Source organism: Tenrec ecaudatus, chromosome 5 (genome assembly GCF_050624435.1).
Source record: "Tenrec ecaudatus isolate mTenEca1 chromosome 5, mTenEca1.hap1, whole genome shotgun sequence".
Lineage (NCBI taxonomy): Eukaryota > Metazoa > Chordata > Mammalia > Afrosoricida > Tenrecidae > Tenrec > Tenrec ecaudatus.
Genome location: NC_134534.1, coordinates 119883224 through 119905428, shown reverse-complemented (window position 1 = coordinate 119905428; position 22205 = coordinate 119883224). Strand labels below are relative to the sequence as shown.

The following is a 22205-nucleotide window of genomic DNA, read 5'->3' as shown; positions in this document are numbered from 1 at the left end:
TAGGTTATATATGGTTTTTGGCAGCCATGTGGCTATTTCTCCAGGATAGGAGTTTTTTAATCAATGGTGTCCTGCTGGTATCCCGCTTTACCAACGTTAAAATCTGGTCACCTTAAACTATAAGAAATTTGTTACAATTAATTTAAAAGTTTTCCCCTCAAATGATGTTTTATAAAGGAAATAATCACATTAAGTAATTTCTTTGAACAAAATACCAAACCCACAGGAAGAAACAGACTTTCAATACCTATTGGATTTGATGGAAGAGATTCATCTTTTAGATTTTCATCCCATTCATGCAGCTGTTTCTTGATTCTATCCATTAAGGTTTCCTTATTTAAAAGAAAAGGATCCGTAATAAGTTATGTATACTTTCAAAATCTGCCAGTTTTCCCACTCTCTTCAATATAATATTAGCACTAGTAGTATTTTAAGTTATCACTATCTGGTAATATTGTCCCATGTGAATTTGTTTAAATGTGTCCACTGCTTTCCAGGCTCATTCACCTCCTGTCATCCCAGGGACAGATGCTACTCACTGCCGTGGGAGATACACTGGATCAGAGTGATGAAGGGGTCCTACTTCCCCTGCATTCAGTGAAGCCTTTTCTGACTCAATCCACAGAGATGTAGTGCCTATTCATTGCTCTGAAACTTGACATTCGTATACATGCCACCTATTTACTACCTAGGGATGCTTATCTTTCCCTAGCACCTGTCCAAATCTGCTTGTTTACTGTGTAGTGATTATGGCTCAAAAGCATATGCCTACTGCAGTTTCCTTGGTGTCTGCAGGACATCAGCACACAGAATTTACTTCATTGTCTTAAGACTCCAGATTTGTGGGTGTGGTGAAGCACTATGGAAAATGACAAATAACTGGTGAATGCCTACTATGTGCCATATGTAATATTCTCTCATTTTAGAGATATTTAGAGAAAAAAATCTGTCCCAGATACAGAGTAAGCAATGGAATTAGGCGATATATCCAAAACTAAAGGTATTTACTTCGGTAGTCTCTTAGTGATTTTTCAAGTAGTAATGGCATGTTTTAATCTCAGAAAATATATCAATTAATGTAAATTATTATGCTTGTTTAGGAAAACACTAAAACAGCATTATGTATGATTATTTACTTTTCTAAATATAAAACACCATCCACTCAAAATTTCAAAGTAGCTACTTAATATCTTGCTTTATAAGTCACTAACAAGTGTAAGAAAAGTTAAAATTCTTTAGAGACAAACTGTATCCAGCAAAATTTGCTTCCTGCCCCTTCTACTTTAATAAAATGTAGTTAATACCATTAATCCTGCAAAGAAAACCTTACCAAGCACAAAAGACCTGTTTTATTTTAATCGCCCTTAATCATGACACGACTACCCTAGATCCAAGACCATAAATAAGGTATGTTACTTACTGCATCATATAAGGAATACAGCCAATGAGGCCACGAAGTCAGATTTGCACAATGAAACTTCCTCTGAAAATGGAAGAAAATTATATATCAAAAGAAACCACAGAATAAATATCCCCCTTAAAATCACAAAAGACACAACATTAATGACTAGTATTCCAGGAAGAGATCATAAAAAGAAAACTTTGTAGAAAATCTTCCCAGTAGACAGTTTATCTATGAAACTTGAATAGTCATGCTTTTATACCTTTCTAATTTATATCCATCACACACACACACAATCTCCCAGATAAAATTCAAATATTAAGAGTTAATATGGAAAGAAATTTTATATACTGAGAACTTAGTAAAATGAATCATTATTTCTACTATGACTACATTAATTACACTTATATAGTAATTACTTGCCCAGCACATGCAATGAAAACCTTAAAATACAACTCAACTGTCTTTCTGTACACATTTTATAGGACTCTCCACTGAGGCAAACAAAAGTGAGAAAATTCCAAGAATGAAATCACGATTCTGGTTTCTAAGTGTAAAGCACCCAGTAATCAAGTTCCCAATTTCAAAAACTCGGGGGAAAGCAGAACTTCATTAATTTTGGGATCCAAACAGAAGTATGCTAAATTTATATTAAAATGCTCATTACACTTAACAATTCTTGTTATTTGACTAATAGAATCGCTGTTCTAAGATATCAGCCTTCAAACTACTTATCCAAAGCAATGCCAATGTGACTGGAGTTCAGAAAACAAGACTAGAGTTCCTCTAGAAGTGCACATATGCAAAATCCAGACAGTTTTGAAAATCACTTCTTCAGGACACACAGGATCACAGGGACGTGCTGCAGCAGTACTGTTAACAGCAACAACTTGGAAACAAACATCGGTTAATAGTCAATACCTATAATGTTTTCACTTAAATATAAGATTACAGAACTGACCAAAAAGCCTGCCAAAGAACAGAAATACAAATTTTATTATTTGTCAAAAAAAAACAACAAGCAAACACATCAGTGAAAATGAATGAACCCCAAATACCTTCATAGCTACCAATGTTTGTAATCTCATGGTAAATAAAGGGCTCAGTGTTTAATACAGCATGACACATGAAACTGGGAGGGAGGAGGAGTTTCATACCAATGCATCAGAAGGAGCCCTGATGACACAAAGGTTAGAGCACGGGCTGCTAACTGCAGTTTGAACCCACAAGCTGTTCTGTGGAAGAAAAGATCTGATGTTCTGCTCCTACAAAAGTTACAGCCTAGCAAACCCTAGAGGGCAGTTCTGTACTGACCTGTAGTGAGTGCTCCTAGGTGTCAGGATCAACTCAATGGCAATAGATTACCAATTGAAACTTGAAAAGCAAAATAACATTTTAAAAAACAAAGAACCTAGTCTTATACTTATAAGACCTCGTATATGGCACACATTAAAAAAGACTTGACATATGTAAAGGTTTATAATATTAAGGTAGCAGATGGACATCGGGCCTCCACTCAGGTACTCCCTCAATGCAACAATACTTTGTTCTATTAAACTGGCATTCTTTGATGCGCACCTTCCTGACAATCGCTGAAGACAAAACGGGTGAATAAGCAAATGTGAAGAAAGCTGATAGTGCCTGGCTATCAAAAGATATGGCATTTGGGGTCTTAAAGGCTTGAAGGCAAACTAGTGGCCATCTAGCTCAGAAGCAACAGTCCACATAGAAGAAGCACACAGTCGGCGTGATCACAAGGTGCTGAAGGGATCAGTTATCAGGCAACAAAGAACAAACAATCATATTGTGTGCTCACCTCCCCAACACAATTGCTAAAGACAAAACAGGTGCATAAGCAAATGTGAAGAAAGCTGATGCTGCCCGGCTATCAAAAGATACAGCATCTGAGGTCTTAAAGGCTTGAAGGTAAAGAAGCAGCCATTTAGATCATAAGCAACGAAGTCCACATGCAAGCAGCACACCAGCCAGTGTGATCTCAAGGTGTCGAAGGGATCAGGCATCATCAGAACAAAAAGTCCTATCATTGTGAATGAGGAGTGCGAAGTGGAAACCCAAAGCCCACCTGTAGGCAATTGGCCATCCCCTAAAGGAAGGGTCTCGTGGAGGAGACAAGCCAGTCAGGATGCAGTGTAGCAATGCTGAAACAACTTTCCTGTAGTTCCTAAATGCTGCCCCCCCACACACCATGTGATTCTAATTCTACTTTACAGATCTGGCTAGACCAGAGGATATACACTGGTACAGATAGGAACTAGTAACAGGAATTCCAGGGTGGATGATCATTCAGGACCAGTGGTGAGAGTGGCAATACCGGGAGGGTGAAGTGGAAAGGGGGAACCGATTACAAGGATCTACATATAATCTCCTCCCTGGGGGACGGACAACAGAAAAGTGGGTGTAGGAAGACGTTGGACAGTGTAAGATATGACAAAATAATTTATAAATTATCAAGGGTTCATGAGGGAAGGGGAGCAGGAAGGAGGGGGAAAAACGAGCTGCTGATTCCAGGGGCTTAGGTGGAGAGCAAATGTTTTGAGAATGATGAGAGCAATGAATGTATAAATGTGCTTGACACAATTGATGTATGTGTGGATTGTGATAAGAGTTATATAAGCCCCTAATAAAATGGTTCAAAACAAAGTTTACAAAAAGGGCTTGAACTTAGATGATTATGAACTGATTCGATATCTAGACTCAATAAAACAAAAATCCCAAATCCATAAAATAGAGTCTGACTCATAGTAACTATACATCAGGATAGAAATGCCTTGTGCGTTTCCAGGACACTAACTATGGGAATGGGAAGCCTCACCACCTTTCTCCCTCACTACTTGATGGCTTTGAACTACAAACTTTAAGGTTAACAGCCCAACTTGAGGCAAAACACGAGGCCTTCTACTCTGTAAAGCGTAAGCAATAGCAAAAACGCTAAAACTGTCGAGATTATATTTTAGTGTGGAAAATCTTATTTGTAATATTAAGAATATATATTCTTAAAAACTACAAAATGATAAAGATCCAATATGATGTTTTGGCTTGGCTGATTAACACACACGTTAGTCATTAATATACATTTTACATATTAGAATGGTTACTTTTATAGTGCAAGAGTAATTGGGGGCAGGTCTTAGCAGCTAGGTCCAAGAAAAAGAAACCCCTCAAATTTATTCACATTAACTTACTTCCAAATATGAAAGAAAACAGGAACACATGGCATCCTAACATAAGAGCATCTTAGGTCAATCCATGTTTGTCAATTTGCTCTGTGAATCTGAACGTGCTACAATCTTGCGTGTCTGTTTCTTTTTTAGAGGCTCTTAAACATTGTAAGCATCCTAACAGCTTCCCCAAGTGCCACTAACAAATCAACTATGTTCCTTCTGATTATGGTGTGCTTCATACAGCTAAACACACAAACGGTAATAGAAGTATATCTGAAAAGATTGGCTAGCTTATACAGAGCAACTGCCAAATATTAAGGCACTTTGGCATCTTTCCATTTAAAGGCCTTTAGTTCTTTTGGCTCATTAAGAAAGGCAGCTGGTACAGTAAGAAAAGCTCCTGAGAAGCCCTAGAAACCTATGGGTACTCTTCACATTGATCAATGTCAAGATTTCCTTCTTAAAAGGTTATAAAATCAGTGGTAATTCTAAGGTCGTCTTCCACTAGTTTGTCAGCTTCAGCCATGGCTCCTAACTCTGTTGGAGTTGACGGTTTTCCTTGTTTTCACTCATCTCTGAGGTGTCTTTCCAACCTTCCTTCCGAGGCTTGATCCACTGAACACTGGGGCAGCATTCGCGTGCATTTTTAAAGGCCCAATGATTTGTGGGAAGCTGCCCACTTGAGTTTTGTTAAAAATTTATTAGCCCTTATCTCATTTTTTCCAAAGGCATAAAGAATGAAGGAGTGATTGTTTTTTTTTTTAAAGGCACACTAATGAGACTAAGACAAATATACAACTGCGAGAACCTGACAGCAGAGGCATGTTTACACAGGTCGTGTATGGGGTAAATTGTGCATATACAAATAGAACCCCAGCATCGATACTTTTTTTTTTTTTGCTCTGACCATTTTAATCAGTAAGCATTGGAAACTCCATCTGGCAAATCACTATTTCTCTCCAGTGCTTGGGGACCTTTAGAAAAAGTGGGCATCTTGGTGCAGGCATCCTCCCTACCCTGTGTGGGTGACCTCCTCCAGCAACACTTCTTTCTTTCCTTTCTTTCTTCCTCTGGCATCCCCACACCTCAGTGGATGTGTGCTCAAGCCAACAAGTTATTATTCACTGCGGCTGCCGCTCCTGCGCACCAGACAGCCACCGCCTTCTCCTCCACCCCAACCGCGTCGATACTTTTACAGAACGACTCTCCCCTATAACTGGTAAATCATCACCATTTTTAAAGAGTAAGGAGCAAAGGTAGTTATTGTATTAAATCCTGTTACAGTATTGATAAATGATAATTTAACGAAATATGTCTAAAAATAACAGATTTCATCTCCTTTCATTTCTCAAATCCCTACTTGGTGCTAAGAACTGGTACGGCAAAATTAGTTCTTTCCTGCTTTTGAGCTAATGAGGCATACACAAATATATCTGCAATAGTTGTGCAAGAGAAAGCACTACTCTGTAATAGAGTTCACGAGTTTTCTTCTTTTTAAATATAAAAACAGACACGGTGGCCATTGCTTTTACTCCAGGCATACCTTGTGTTATTGAGCTTTGTGTCACCATGCTTCACATATGTGGCATTTTTCCCAAATGAAGGTTTGTGGCAATCCTGCACCCAGTAAAATCTATCCGCCAATTTTCCAACAGTATGTGGTCAGTGTCCGTGTCACATTCTCACACGATTTCAAACATTTTATAATGCTGCAGCAACACCCAATAGACAACATTGTAGCAGAAATGTAATTTTTATATGCGTTGGTATACCAAAACATTTATGTACCTCTTTTTATAGATAGGTCCTTTACTGCTGTGATGTGGACCCAAATCATCAATTCCTCTGAGCTCTGCCTGAACTATTATTATTTTGGAACAAGGCAAAAACATTCTAAAATTTATATGGAGATATTACTAAACATTCAGTTATCAGCAACAAAAATCACATTTGAAACCTCCGAGTGAGGCCATGGTGGAATGTGACAATACAAGTACCAAGAGGTGTGACTTCCTCTATCTGTCAAGATGAAAGTGTGTTTATCCTGTCACCCAACGATTCCATATCTCAAAATTGATCACACAGATTTACCTGGACGAAAGGTCATTTGTACACATTATTTAGTGAAGGTCTTTCTGGCATCAATAGGAATACTGGCTGTAGGAATTAGTGTATCCATACAACAGAACACGTTCACCCTTCAGAAGAATGAAGGAGTGCTCCATAAACTGACACAGCCGATTCTATACGATACATCAGTAAGAGAATAAGGTCCAAGATAGCAAGTGTCTTTGGCACAGAACGGGGAACGAACTCGATGTTTGTGCAGACTCGACACAAACTCTGGAAGAAGGCTTATCTGAGAAGCAGCTGGTATGGCACGATGGCCATTAGTCATTTATACATTTGACTTCTCTTTACTCTTCTTATTAACATATAAGGGCTTTATAAACCAGCAAGCAGGAAATGAAGCTAGCAACATCAGTCAAACTCTATATAGGTCTAAGAAGTGTCCTCACTTTTTCTGAAAAAATTTTCCTATGGTAAACCCAGTAACTAGAAAAAAAATCAGTGTGACTGAGAAGTAAGTATAAATGAGCTTCAAAGATCAAATGCGAAATGAGGGAGGTACCTACATGGAAATGGGGTTTGTGGTTACACTGGCCTCTAAATATTTGCAACGTATATGGGATCTTCCCCAACGTTCTTGTCAGAATGCAAGACCACACAGGAACACTTCTGGAAGCTTAAAAATTGTTATTTGGGGATGTCCACTTTCCAGTGGCAAATTCAACAGAGGCGAGCAGGGCTAAGTGAAGACCCCATCACCTGGGTCCTCTAAGTATCTCTTTTTTGCTGGCACACTGTGGTGGGCAAGCTGATTGGCCCGAGTCAGCTTAGACTCATCTAAGCAGCTCTCCTGGCTCTGACCATTTTAAGTGCTTGTTAGAGGAGACAGAACACATGGTTTTGTGCTGCTTCATATAATGGCGGGATATACAAGTCACGTGTGAAAACGCTATAAGGAGAAAGGTGAAACAAGCTCTAAATTCAAATTACGATTACACACTCCAGTCCCATGATAGGTTACTGTCCAACTAAGGGGCTTCAGAGACTAACTGCATCTGGACTCCCTGCCTGTGGTGCTGCCATCTTCCCCTCTGTGAGACTTCAGTTCTAATGCTCACCTAGACTGCGAAGTGAAACAGTCTATAGGTCACCTGGAGCTGAAAGTTAGCACTTTGTTTTTCTGCCCAATGAACTAATCCCACCTTTCAGAACCTAAAATATTCTATTCTAAGTTTAAATTAGGGAACTCTTGAGACCATCTGAAAAACATACGCTAAAGGCACCTGTTACTAAAAACACTTTAAGCCTCTTATTCTTTAGCATCTTAGCCCCCTTTTATTTAGCCCTTGGTGATCTGGACTGTGAAAGCCACTTAAGTCCCACAATGGATTAGAGAAGTAAGAGTGTAGGGAAAGGTCAGGGGACAATCCTGGCAGCTCGTCTTTTCTTGCTTGTGATGAGCAAAGGTCAACCCAGTTGCAAAGGTCAAATTCTGATTTCAGTGTGAACAAGGTGAGATGTTCTATGGACCCAATAGAAATAATGTAATCAGCATTTCCGATAAAATTAATTTTAACAACAGCCTTACTTGCTCAATGCAAGTTCAGGTTTAAAACACAAGGAACAGGAAGCAGATCCAGTCAGTCAAGTTTGCAAAGAGTTACTTTAGGATTCTAAAATGGGCTAAGAATTTTTAAGCGCTTGTCTTGGTGTAAAAAAAAAAAAATAGCACAAGAATCCCCAGTTCACATGAGTGTAAGTGTAACCATCACTACTCCTACAAAGAAGAGGTCTTTTTCTACTACTCAATCCCACATTCCTCCCTTGGCCCATGTTCTGGCAGAGCTAGGTATGTAACATTTGCAGGAAGTGTATGTAGGAAGAGGCAAAGTGGAATCTTCTATTGTACTTCTGTGAAACAAGAGTAGAGTATGAGGAACCAACAATAACAAAGTGTGAAGCTTTTGATTTTTGGCATATCCTCTAGGCATCTCTCTAATCCTTCCCCAAAGAATCCTGTGCTTTGCCATTCACACTAAGTCAGAGGCAGAGGACTCACATTGTGTTCCTTTAAAATGTTATTTGCAGGAGCGCTGGTGGCCCAGTCATTACATGTTGGGCTGCAATGTGCAAGGTCGGCAGTAAGAAACCACCAGCAGCTCCTCAGAAGAAAGACTGGGCTTTCTACTCCTTAAACAGTTACAATCTCGGAGACCCAAGAGGTTACTATGAGTCAGCATTCTCTGGATGGCAGTGAGCTTAGGTATTTGGTTTTGCATTTGGGGAATAAAAAGAACAGGGCTGTAGGGTGGATGGGTTAAGGGTTCCCAATGAAATTCTCACAGCACAGCCCTTCCTACCCACGAAGAATGAGCAGGTGTATTGTGATGGAAAACAATTTGCCGTACAACTTTCCTGGTTTTTTTTCCCTCACCAATGTGGTTTTCAACTTTCTTAAAACTTAAGTCCCAATGGCTGTCCTGCATCCTTTGTGGAAACCTAGGACCCCTTTAGGGTTCCCTCCAAAAAATAACAATGGCCATAACCTTCTGAGTTGACTTGTCTGCCCTGAATTTAACAACAGTAGTCCAGTAGATCTCCTTAGAAGCTCCTGTTTTGTTTGGCTCTGTTTCTGAAGGCCCCAGATGAGACTAAGACAAGTAAGTGTATTACTGAGAAAACGTGCCTGCAGCTGTGTACAGATGCTGGGGACATGTTTAAGCACATTTTGTTTGGGATAAACTCACGCATATATGAATTGGAATCCTAAGTGAAATACCCTCATGTATTTAAAGTGTTTGTATCAGGTCTGACTACAGAAGTATTATACAGACATACAAATCCTCCTGCAAACTGAAGGCAGTTTCCATATTGTTAGACCACTGAAAATATTCATTTCAAGGTTGTCTTGGAATCAACGGTCTAATTACAGTGTTCTTATTAAGATTTTGTTAGAAACACTAAAATACAGGGTCTATCACACATCACAAACTTGTCAATTGAAAAACAGGACTAAAAGGACCAAGGTCCACAGATGGCTGGACAGTATGAGTCGGGTGCCCATCAAGTGGCTATAGTGAACAAAAGTCTGAAAATTAAAGAATCCTACTGCTCAAAATATTCAAATCAGTGATGAACTGACCAGTATAAGACTCCCTTATTACTCCAGTTGCTATTAAGTTGATTCTAACAACTTCCAACCTTACGTTTGCCCGAGTGAAACTGCACCTCGCGTTTGCAGTGGCAGACTTTTCAACAGTACATTGCTGCACCTTTCTTCCAAGCTGCGGGTCTCTGGGTGGGGTCCAACTTTTTAGTTCACAGAGAACTGTGTTAACATTTGCATGACCCCAAGTCCTCACCTGAATGCATAACCCCTATAAGTGTATATATATCAGGATCCTATAGTATTTTACATCACTGCTCGACGACAAGAGCAATTGAATATTGAGAAGACATCCCAGCCCAGTCCAGATCAAGTCCGTAAGTCCGGTTTTAGCCCATATGTATTGCTCTTGTATATAAAGCTCTTTCTTATACATGCGAGTGTCTATGAGTTGCTTCTCTAGTCAACCCAGACTAACACAGTGTCCGTGAAAGTAGTAGTAAAGGAAACCCAAAGGATGCATTGCACTGGGAAGTTCTGCTGCAGAATACCCTTTAGAGCAGTGGCTCTCACCTTCCTCATGCTGCAAGCCTTTAAGACAGCTTCTCATGTGGTGGTGACCCCCGACCATAAAATTATTTTCGTTGCTACCTCATAACTGTAATTTTGCTGTTATGAATCAGGCGACCCCTGTGAAAGGGCCGTTTGACCCCAAAGGGGTTGTGACCCACAGGCTGAGAAGCGCTGCTTTAGGGTGTCAAAGCAAAGACGTCCCTGTAAGGACTGTGATGTATTCGTCCCAAGCTATGCTCTTCACTCCTCTCTTATGCACATGAAAAACAAGATCTGATCATCAAAGTGTTCCTACTGTGTTATAGAATAATAAACAAAACTGCTTTGGAAGAAGTGCACCCAGACAGCCTCTTAAAATGGGAGTGGGGTTTTTTTCTTGCTTTCCTTTGACAGGTCCCTGGGAGGGACTAGTAACGAGCAAAGGCAGCCCAGCGAGTAAAGCAGAGGGTAAAGAAAGTTGTCATGAGCTACATAGCACGGTTACAGAAACAGGCGCAAGCGCAGTCAAGACTGAAGATGCCCAGGACTAGGCAATGCGCCCTTCTTTTACACACATGGTGGTTATGAGCTGGAGCTAACCAACTATGGCAACTGCCAACAATGACAGTCTCAACGCATCTTTAAATGTTAACAATGCTGTACAAAACAAGAACTGATAATATCTCCTCTCCCACCATGGAAGAGATTAAACATACTCTATGCTATCCTAAACTTACCCTCCTATGCTTTAAAGTAATGTGTTTTCACTCAAGAACCAAAAATATGATCTAAAAAGAGAATTCTTTGAGATTAAAAACATCAAGCAATTAACTAACACATAGTTTATAAACCTAGGAACATTTTACAGCTATTTGATATTTTACTACATTTGTAAATTACTACTATGTAAATAGATGCCCCAGCAATTTATAAATGTTAGAAACTCCAGCTATGATCAATCTCAGCCAGAGATGGTGTCTGAAGAGAGTAGTTTATATTTAATTAAACCAGGAAAGAGGTAACCTGTCTTATTTTTTGAAGATTCATAAAAAATTAGTTCTCACCTTTTGGTATTTCTGCCACCATTTATATGAATACTGGTCTTCCCATGAGACAGGCTTTGAAGGAAAGACCTGGCACTTACTGAGTGATTCTAACTGAACTGCAGACATAGTTGAAGGCAACACACATTCAGGAAGAATTTGCACTCGGGCTTGCTGGATTCTAAAATGAAGAGAACCGAGGACTGTGTTAATACAAGTTAATACAAGTGTGAAAGCAATGAGGATAATTTCAAATACTGAGGTCTCCAAATTTTTCTTTAAACATTCAAGCACTGATGTTAAATATAGCAACATTTTAGCAATCACTGTATTCATAAATCAAACCAAAGTTATAACCAAAGATAGCCTAAGCTTCCAAGTTTTATTCTCACCGAAGAATGGGAGACATCTACATTTCTAATAGTGTATAAATGAGACAGTTTTTAAAACCCAACCTGTAAAGAATTACTGCTTAAATGGATACTTCTACATTTACTTGCAAATTCTTAGCCCATCACTTCTATCTCCCCAACTCCTTACCCTGACTCTTGAGCCTATCCTTTATCATACCTTATCCAACTGAGGTACAGAGAAAACGGAAAAGGAACTCCCAAACCCACTCATATGATGAGCTGAAATTAGAACAGAAAAAGTGTATATGTAGCCTTTGCGCATCTTCAAATCAACTTAAATATGCCAAGAACTCAAAATGTGCCTATTACTGTGTTGTAGTTACATAATCTATTGTCAATTTGAGACATAAGAGTGAAGGGGTGGAGTTTAGCCTGTCAATCAGGTTGCAGCTTGATGACATCATTTGGAAGTGCTAAGGAGATAACTAGCTTGCAGGAGGCAGGACACATGCTCACTTCCCACGAGACATTCCTGTAGACAAGACACACGGAGCTATACTAGAGCCCTGGAGTTGAAAGAGCCACGTGGAGACCCCTGCCAGTGCCGAGATGCTTCTACTGCCACTGGATCCACAAGACTTTCCACCCACTAGCCTGTGATCTTCCTGCATTTGGCTTCATTGCATGTGTTTTGTGAGTCTGAAGAGAAATTTAAAGACCGGTTTTGGATATATGGGCTAACATCGGACTTATGGGCTTGATCTGGGCTGGGCTGGACTGTTTTCTCAATACTCAATCTTGTATACAAAACTCTTACTTAAACACGTCTATGAATTTCTTTCTCTTGTCAACCCGGACTAACACATACTAGTTTTTCCTACACTAAAAAATATGTAAGTCAGATACTACCTGAGAGTACTGTAATTAGACACAGTGTCATGACCCAATATGCAATTTTCTTGAAGGATTATACTTCCCAGATAGTAGCTTTTGAAATTTCAAGTGTCTAAGTACATCCAAATGCTGGAATAAGAGCTAGAATGACCGAGTCCTTCCTGATTCAGCCTATTTATTTAAAGTTTCTACAAGGGTCATTCACAGCAACCACTGCCATGGCCTACACAGTCTTGAATGAAATTCTGATACTTTCATTTAGTAAATGAAATACCTAAGCATATCTATAAATATTTAAGTTTAACGCTAATAAGAGACCTCGCTAATGCCATTTTTTTTAATGATTCGGGAAAATGTTAAAACAAAACAAAACAAAAAAAACCCCAGTGTTATGTGTTATTTCTTACCCGTTGCCATCAAGTTGATTTAGACTTACAGTGGTTTCTGAGGCAACTCACCTCATTTTTCTCCTGAGGAGATGGAAGTTGGGTTTTAAATGCTGACAGTGTTTACCCAACAGTGCCACATCCTATCTATAAAAATAAACTCATGCCATCAAATTGATAGCAACTCATAGTTACTCTATAACTGCCCCTGTGGGTTCCAAAACCATAAATCTTTATAGGAGTAGAAAAACTCATCTTTCTCAAATAGAAGTTGGTGATTTTGAACTGCCAACCTTGCATTTAGCACCTCAATGCATAGCACACTACAGTACCAGGGCTCCTTTACCATCTTATAGAAAATTAAAACAAAATAGTTTTTCTTCCAGGTTATCTTCCAGTTTATCAGATAAGATTATGTTTTACCCAACTAGTCGGTAAGCTCTGTTTTTCCTATTTTGATTTTTCTAGTTAAAATTTAAGAAAAATACCGATGTACAAGGTACTGGGGTGAAGCCCTCAGCTTGCAGTACAGGCCATGTGGCCTGCCCCAGGTGGAAGCCAGGGCCCCCGTGACCTCGGCTTAATCTGCGCAGCAGCTATGGCACACAGTCTGGTTTTGACCCAGCAGTTGAGTTTTTCTCTTAACATCAGCAATTTTTCGCTTCTTCCCAACCTGCTTATGGCAGTTGTTTTTGTGATTGTGGTTATGTAATCGATATAAATAACATACAAACTGGTGAACTACAGTACGAAAATAAAATCGCCTCAATAAACTTAAGTTGAACCATCAAAGATGCTGCCATATTAGGCTCAACTTCAACAGTGGAAAAATGGCCAAAATCTATTCAAAAAATTGTTCTATAAAAATGTTTTTAACTATGCTAAAAAACTTTCAAGGGAAAATATTGACTGTAAAATATAGAGGAAGCACATTAAAGGTGGCTTATGCAGGAAAGATGAGTTACTACCAGCAAGTGCAAGGCCAATTCTCAAAGATAAGAACTTATCCCTCCATCACATCTGACGTGAGCAAATGTATAGCTATACATTTAAAGTCAAAATAAAATGTATGTATAAATTCTTGTTGTTTCCGTCTTTAATTAAACACAGGTAGAGTTAGAGGTTGGTATTTAAAAAAAAAAAACATTTACTTTGAAATCACCTGGGTTTGCTTTAGTGGAGAAGAGGAGCTGGCTTGTTCAAATGAGCGGTAGAAGGATTCTAAGACAGAGGGAGGGGAGTAAGGGAGCTTCCACCACTCACTGGCTGTATGTTTATACAAATTATTTGAGATAGTACGTTTTCTTGTTTGGGAAAAGCAGACCTTGCAGTCTCCAGGGTTTCTTCGTGTCACCACTTCTAGTGCAGGTACGAGAATGGCATGGGAGCCAGAGATGTCCTTACGGGGAGGACTTGTAAATGAAGATAGACTTGCCTTTGTGAGTGGTCCCGAGTGGATCCATGCCCTTTGCGAATCTTTCCCCAACCCTACCAGTTTGACGATAATCTCTAACTAGACAAACAACTGTTTGAGAGTTAATAGTCTACTGCCATCATGTGTTTAAAACTGGTTTTCCACTACTGAAAGTGACAGATGCCAAGACAGTCTGAGAAATGTACTTCTCTACAAATCAATTTCCCTTCACAGTTTCTGGAAATACGTATATACAAGTAACCAAAATTGGATACGTATTAGGGCAGGAAATACTTGACATCTGGAATGGTTAGCAGAACCCACAGCAGTTAAAGATCACAATGTTAGGAGGCCATTCTTTCAATCATTCATGTTAACAACACCAATTGTCTGTCTCCTCCAAGGAGACACACTGCCTTTTTCACCAAGTGCTGCTGTAAATAACATGCAACCTTGGAAATATGAATAGTGTACATGGGAGACGAGTGTAGGAGGGGTTGTAATGACATACAGTAATCCTGGGATGGGTTACTTATGTGAAAATACAGGAAGTCTGTCCCAGTCTCGGTCCTCAAGCAGCTTACCAAAGGAGAGAGACACACCGTATCTGCTTGTGTATAAGCCGAGTCTTTCAGCACATTTTTAATGCAGTTTTTGTGGTAAAATTAGGCGCCTCAGCTGATATTCGGGTAGGCTTATACTTGAGTATTTACAGTATAGCCATCCTGTAGTGAGTGACAGTATGAGAATGTCTGGTGGAATACCAGGTACGGAGAGGTGCAAACCCATGGGCCCTGGCGTTCCCATCCCACATTACTCTATTGTTCTCTGGCCCCCACCACTGAACAAAACAGTAAGTTCTTGCCCTCAGGAACCTCCCGTTCTTTTTTTTAAAAAGTTATCTTAAGATAAGCTCTAAATTTCTACATGTTCACAAATATTACCTGTGCAACATTACCTGTGCAACATTATCTGATGAGATACTCAACTCTAGCTATTGATCGGAGATAGGTTCATTAAGATCAGGGTGAACCCAAGAGTTTCTAATTTTATAAGACTTCACAGGTGATATTTATGCACCAGGGTTGGGAATCAGTGACATAAGAGATGATATACAATGATCAGCAAAAGTGTGGCTTTAATTAGTATATTTTTATATGATAAAGTAGGTCTCTATGTTTAAGAAAGGAAGAATAAATGAATAGATAGATAGATAAGCTAAGTAATCGTTGAATTTGAGAAAAGCCCTAACCCCCGATGGTCATGCCAAACTGAATTAATCCTTACCAGTCTATTTTGAGAAAGCTCTATGCTTCACATGGCAACAAGCAATTACTGAGCACTTCGTATGTAAAAGCACATATAGATATGACACAAAATACACAAGGGGGGTGGACATGTAGATGGGGCAGTTGGCAGGAATGCTGCAAACACTGGCTGTCCAATGAGCCTGTGTTCAATGCACACTCCTCTCCTGCACTAGGAAGAGGTTGAGCTGTGAAAGGCACTCACTTTGAGCCTTCATTACTACTCTTAAGCACACCTGGGCATTAGAATCACCTAAAAGCCATTTTTCTAAAATCATTTTTTGGGGGCTCATACAACTCTTATCACAATCCATACATACATCAACTGTGTCAAGCACATTTGTACATTCATTGCCCTCATCATTCTCAAAATATTGCTCTCCACTTACGCCCTTGGTATCACCTCATTTCCTTCCTCCCTCTCCGCTCCCCCTTCCTCATGAACCCTTGATCATTTATAAATTATTATTTTGGAAGGCATTTTTAAAAGAGACTCTGCAGCCTCGTGTGAGAGAGTCAATCACTCTCTGGAGGAAGGAGATGAGGTTGGAACTCAGGCATTCATAGTTTTAACAACTTTCCAGATGCTAGATAGGAAACCCTGGACTATAACACCTTCAAAGGAAAGAGAAACATTCACTGTAAGGAAAACCATTTCACTGAAAGATATTCATACAACTTACAGGTACAAATTATTGTGGTCATTACCAAGGCTTTTAGAATGCGGTTTCTGATTTACTGTGGACATGATCATAAAACACTTACCATAAAAAGTTTTGTCTTTTTGCTGCCTTGCAAGCATACAGCTAACTGGGGCATCAATTGCTCAGATCTACACTAGTACAAATATCAAAGCCACCATTTTCTACAGGCATTCTCAATATACTCAGTAAAACTTTGTTTTTTGTATTAAGTTTTCATGAAAACAAAAAAGGCACAAAGTATTTCTTACCCATCTGACTGTGTCCTTAGCTCAAGAACTTTGAACCTCTGTCTTCCAATCGCTTTCACTTTCACTATCTCAATACCAAAATCCTGTTCTTCACGATAGGCATAAATCTCTGCCGTTGTTCCAAACTGTGCTTCTCTTTCCTGTGTATTACTTCAGAAGCAAGTTGTCAAAAGAAAACATTTTGAAATTTTGATTTCAAAATAGGTGAAGTTGGCAAAAGCAATATACACAATTTATAACAATCAGTCTGAATTGCAAAATTCTTAGCATTTTATTTATTTTTTAAGGGATCGGGTGGGAGTAGGAAGTGCTAAGCTAACAGTAAGCTAAGCTAACAGTAAGCTTCAGGAAGTTCATTTAGGGTACTTCAGGAAAGCAGTCGACTTAGTCACTTAAAGTGATCCAGGACTGACAGGGGCTCGAGCAAGCACCCTCCAGCTTGGTAGGCATCATTTCTGGGGCTGAGTGCCGCATTGCATGGGAGTGGGAACAGCTCAGATTTCCTTCTGCCCCACCAGTGAGGCCTCCTTTGCAAGTGACATCAGAAGCTCAGTTTCAACTTAACATTAGTCAGTGATGGATTACTTTATGAATCAAAAAAAGAAACAGCATGCTGTTCTTTTTAGAAGATTAATCTTTTACATTAAGATGTAAAAAGCCATCTTTCTCTTTAAATAAGATGGTTTCTGAAAATCGGATTCTTGACATGTTCAATCAAAATACTGAGGACAGAATAGCAAGGGGCTTTGGCACAGCCTCTGCTGTGACAACACATGTCAAGGACTACGTTAAGCAAATTCACTCTACATTACCTGTATGCAAGGACAGCAAAGGTTCTATCTTTCTGAATTAAATTCCGCACCATACTGACTTCCTGAGGGCGAGAAAGCTGCAGAGGTAACATCTGCCCAGGAATCAAGATCATCATCACCTGCGGCAGGACGGGAATCACTTGGCAGCTGTCGTCATCATGCAAAGTCCTGCCATGAAATTCTTCCATGTCGACACCCAGGTACTGTTGGGTAGTATGCACACACACGGTACACTGCGTCAGAACAATTACTAAAAATACAAGCTCAACAGATTAAAGAGAAAATCAGATGAAAAGACTAGAAATGGAGGGTGCAAGTATTTATTCAAGCAATAAAATTGATGAGTAAGCACACCACACAAAAATCTGATGTATTATTTAATTACATACGGTATGTGAGGTTGGCAGACTGGTGTCAAAATTAATGTTTGGTTTTTTCGTTTCTTTGCTATCTTGGTCTTCAACTTCCATTTCAACATCAACTTCGTCCTCACTTCCTGCTGTGAAAGTAGAATACATTACAAGATAAAAATACCAAAGTTGTGATCTCTTTTGAATACACATTCGTTCACGAGGGCTCCCAGCGCCCACAGAGTGGGTTCCTTTGCATACTGGTACTGGTGGTGATCGCTGGGCCTATAAAGCAGCAGCCAGGCCATGCCACTCATTCCTTCTGTTTAAAGCTGTCGAATGGTCTTAGCTTTCAGAACAATTACACAGAGAATGGAGTTGCTGCATACCCAGGGCACTTTCTGCCAGTTACCTTCTTCCATTGCTCTGGTCCGCCAGCCACAGCTCAGAAACCAGCATCAATACGTTACTTTGAGCTAAACTCCACATTCCGTTTGGATTTCCTTTGCTTGCACCTACTGTCCTTTTCCATCCTTGGAGCTCATTAGGACTCCACATTACATCTGGGTGTCATAACCTCCTCTGGGCTGGGGCAGTCTCTGACGTTCCTTGTTTTCATGACCCTGAGAGTTTTGAAATGTGCCGGTCAGGTATTGTGCAGTGTACCTTAACTGGGATTGATTTGAAGGTTCCCATGATTAGACATGCTTTGGGGAAGGAGATCAGACAGGTGCAGTGCATCATACAGGACAAGGGGGTAGACCATCAACGTGACTTGGCTCTGCCTAGGTTAACCATGGTCATAAGTCAGAGGTGATCACTGGGCAGTTTTGCGCTCTTCAGAAGATATCACTAAGCACAGCCCATGCTTAGAGGGTGAAGAGTCATACTTTATCTCCACAAAAAGGGATTATCTACACCACAGGGGTCCACATGTATTTGGCTAAAACAACTCACAACCCACTGAGAATGGAAAACTTACCAACGCCCAAAATTCAGTATAAAGTGTAGGTATCTGCTTTGGCAGTCCCCCAGGATCAGTCCAGCATCCCTGAGCAGGTATAGCCCACTTTGGGAAACAATGATCTATACATACGATTGGAATTTATTCTATAGGGGAGATTGGTTTCTCTTTCTTTGCCACTAACTACTTTGGATACACTGCACAACTCAGACCACTTGGTTAAATCTGTTTCCTCATCTGAAAAAACGATAGGTTTCAGGTAGGTTAACCTCTAAGGTTCTTTAAAAGGTTAGTTACTACGGAAGAGTTCATTTTGATAAAGAGACATCGATGTAAACTTGCAGAAAGAATCTTGGAGCAGTGACTACTTTCCTGACTGGCACTACTCTATTTGACAATGATTTGTAATCATGTCCATGCTGATTTTGCTTTGGAAATTTGAATTTAAAAATTAGTTGGCAAAAACATTTTAAAAATTTAAAAGAAATCTTTTGGAAGGCTTTCTCTAGAGATATTTTTAAAATAATAAAAACTATGCTGGTCGTTTTAAAATCAGATGGTACCAACACGGAGTACGAATCAAAACCCTTTTCTTATGATAGCAATAAAGATTAGAAAATGTGGTGCCATGTAGGGGGGAGTCTGCTCATGGCAGCCCTGGGCAAATGTCCTGGGTTTAGGCCAAAAGTTCTCAACTAGGAGTGGTTTTGTCTCTCAGAAGATATTTGGCAATGTCCAGTGACACTTTTGTTTTCCACAAGTAGAAGGGTTAGGAAGAATTTTGATATTCAGTAAGTGAAGGCCAGGAATACTGCTACACATCCTATAAAGCACACGACAGCCTCCACAACAAACACTTGTACGGCCATGGTCAATAGTACAGGGATTGAATTTAAGAAGCCCTGACCTACACTCACCATAAACACTTAGGAGTCTCACTCCTGACATCATGCTTCATTTACTTCTTAATGTCCAAGCATGAGAAAGGTGTAAACAAAGTGACATTACAAAAATCACTGTCCTTTGTGCTTATCTTTATTTAAATACAACCACTTCCAGCTAGGTTGCTGACAGAAAACAACAATATGTGGCAACTGCTTTTAATTTTCTGTTCATTCTTAACAATTTTTAGGTTTAAGCTTTGACTGGAACATAAATATTTCAACTTACACTCCAAATGTCAATGCTCTAGCACCATCTGCATTTTCCCCTCTAAGAAAATACTTCTATTTGCTTGATCAGCAGTTCTTGACAAAAATAGAAAAATCTAAAGTGATTTGAAAACTATTCTAAGCCCTTGCACTTGCAATTCTATCAGCCTGGCTTTTACACTGTCTCCCGCTTTCAAACAGGGACTTTCAGAGATCAACTAACTGTTAGCTGGAAAGATTACATGTTAACGGGTTTGATCATACTCTTACCCATAGCACACTTCCTCCTAAAAATAAAGCTAACACTTATTTCCTCCCAATTAGTAATATTTATCTAAAAATAGCTTATCTGGACAGGATAGACTCCCTGAATCTTGACTGTTAAGCTATTTCCTTAGCCCGCAGCAGGCTTATTACTCATCAGAAAACATCTCACACGAAATGGTTTACGGCAATCCCATATATAACTCGGGAAAGCTGTGCTATTATATGAATATCTTTGGGCTCTGGTACTTCTGGTTAGCACCCTCTCCACGGTGCTGCAACAAAACACTCGGGCTTCTCACAGTCCCTGGGGAACGGCAGGTGACTCATCTCAGGCAGGAGCACCACATGGCTGCCAAGAGGACCTCAGAAGCCTATCTCTTCTCGTTCCCATCTTCCCTAAAACCCTACATTTCGTATAGACAAAGTAGAATTCCTATCTCTAGAAAATAAACAGTGGTTCAACTCTTCAGCTGGAGTCTGCCTCACTTACATCTATGCCAACCCAGCTGTGTTGGCTTCAGCAACAGCTACAAACTCTGCCTATGGTAAACTTTCATAAAAAACAAAAACACACAAACATCTTCTATATGGTAAAGCAAGCACGCATCTCTCCCTCTCCAACCTCTGCTACTCCCAGTAGCCAAATGAATCCTCGGAAAAATAGCTTTCTGTAGGCAAATGTCCCAAACTTGCAAATGCTTCTTGACAACCCACAGGAAATTCTAATCTCCATTGGAAAGAGATTCAAATTCTCCAACAACATAGGCCTGTAAGGCTTTATTTTTCACAATACAATAGTAAGCTTAACTCAGCAATGGACTCAAACGCAGCAAGGATTACACCATGGATTGCTAGAAGGACGGACAAACTTGTCTTGGAGGAAGGACTGCCAGAATGCTCGTTAGCAGTGAGGAGGGCCTCTCATATACTTTGGACATATTATCAGGAGGGATCAGTCGCTGAAGGACATCAGGGTTGGTAAAGAGAAGAGCTTTAGTAAGACAGAATGACAGAGTGGCTGCAACAATGGGCCCAAACAGTGATGTTTGTGAAGATGGTGCAGCCTAAGCAGTGTCCATTTTATTGTACATGGGACCGAGAGAGCCTTTTGTCCATGGCTTTCCAAAAGAGAAGTCTGTTAAGTGTTGTAATAAGACCTTTTATCTGCCCCTTCTGACCAGCATGCCAATGTACAGCCAAAGTCTACATTTTCAGAGAACACAGGGGAAAACTGCGTTTAACATCACATCCCTAAGAAATACACCTAGTTAAACGTAGTCTATACCATGTGCTTGATCGGCATCTCTGAGACAAACAGATCACTACTACCTCGACAGTGAAGTGATTAAGGGCCATCGACCAAGAAGTCAGAAGGGCACGGGTTCGAGTGCAGGTTCTGCAACCGGGTAAGCTTGGTCGAGACAATGATTTTTTCCTGGGAAAGGAGTAACCTGCGAACTGCATGCCGAGTGTTTCTTCCAGGGCCTACCCCACTGTACGCGCTTACTAGATCTATGTCCGTTGTCACTGCTGTCAAAAGGAAGCAGCCAGAAAAAAATAACGGCTTCAACTGGACGAGCTCCCTCCCGCCCCTCTCGTTTGGAGCATTTACTGGAGCCCAACTCCCGGGCCTGGGAGGATGTAAAAGGGCCCTCTGCTCAAGAGCGCGCACTCCCTAGTCACCGGCCGGCCAGCCGCGCAGGGTGCCGTTGATGCCAGACTGCGTGCCCAGGGCAGCCCCTGGGATCCCAGTCTGGCCCCGGCCCGGCCCGGCCGGCGTGGCCCACCCCCACCCCGCCCTCCCAGCCCCGCTGGGCCGCTCCGGCCTCGCCCGCCTCCTGCGGCCGGCGGCGCCCCGGGGGTTACCGGGCAGCAGCGGCAGGTGGTTCCCCATGTCCTGCGCAGCGTCCTGCCGGTCCCGCTCGCCGGCCATGACTGTTTACCCGCAGAGGAGGCTGGGACTGGGCGGTGCCGGAGCGCCGAGGACGCCGGGACGTCGG

At 40.6% G+C, this 22205-nt stretch overlaps 1 protein-coding gene and 1 non-coding gene across 3 annotated transcripts in view; one reads left to right on the top strand and one right to left on the bottom strand.

The window, feature by feature from the left end:
* Window positions 1-22205, bottom strand: part of CRBN (cereblon) — a 26739-nt gene extending 4534 nt beyond the window's left edge. The window contains exons 1-7 of one of the 2 annotated variants that reach the window (XM_075549874.1): window positions 22072-22205; window positions 17863-17972; window positions 17474-17676; window positions 16662-16811; window positions 11377-11536; window positions 1421-1483; window positions 248-332 (exon numbers count right to left, since the gene is read on the bottom strand). In XM_075549874.1, coding sequence (XP_075405989.1) covers window positions 248-332; window positions 1421-1483; window positions 11377-11536; window positions 16662-16811; window positions 17474-17676; window positions 17863-17972; window positions 22072-22138 — 838 coding nt within the window. In that variant the 5' untranslated portion in view covers window positions 22139-22205. The remainder of the gene's footprint in view (window positions 1-247; window positions 333-1420; window positions 1484-11376; window positions 11537-16661; window positions 16812-17473; window positions 17677-17862; window positions 17973-22071) is intronic. The other variant, XM_075549875.1, reaches the window with a different exon arrangement.
* LOC142449677 (small nucleolar RNA SNORA32) lies at window positions 16408-16533 on the top strand. Its single transcript, XR_012784800.1, has one exon. It is a non-coding gene; the product is annotated as a small nucleolar RNA SNORA32 (small nucleolar RNA).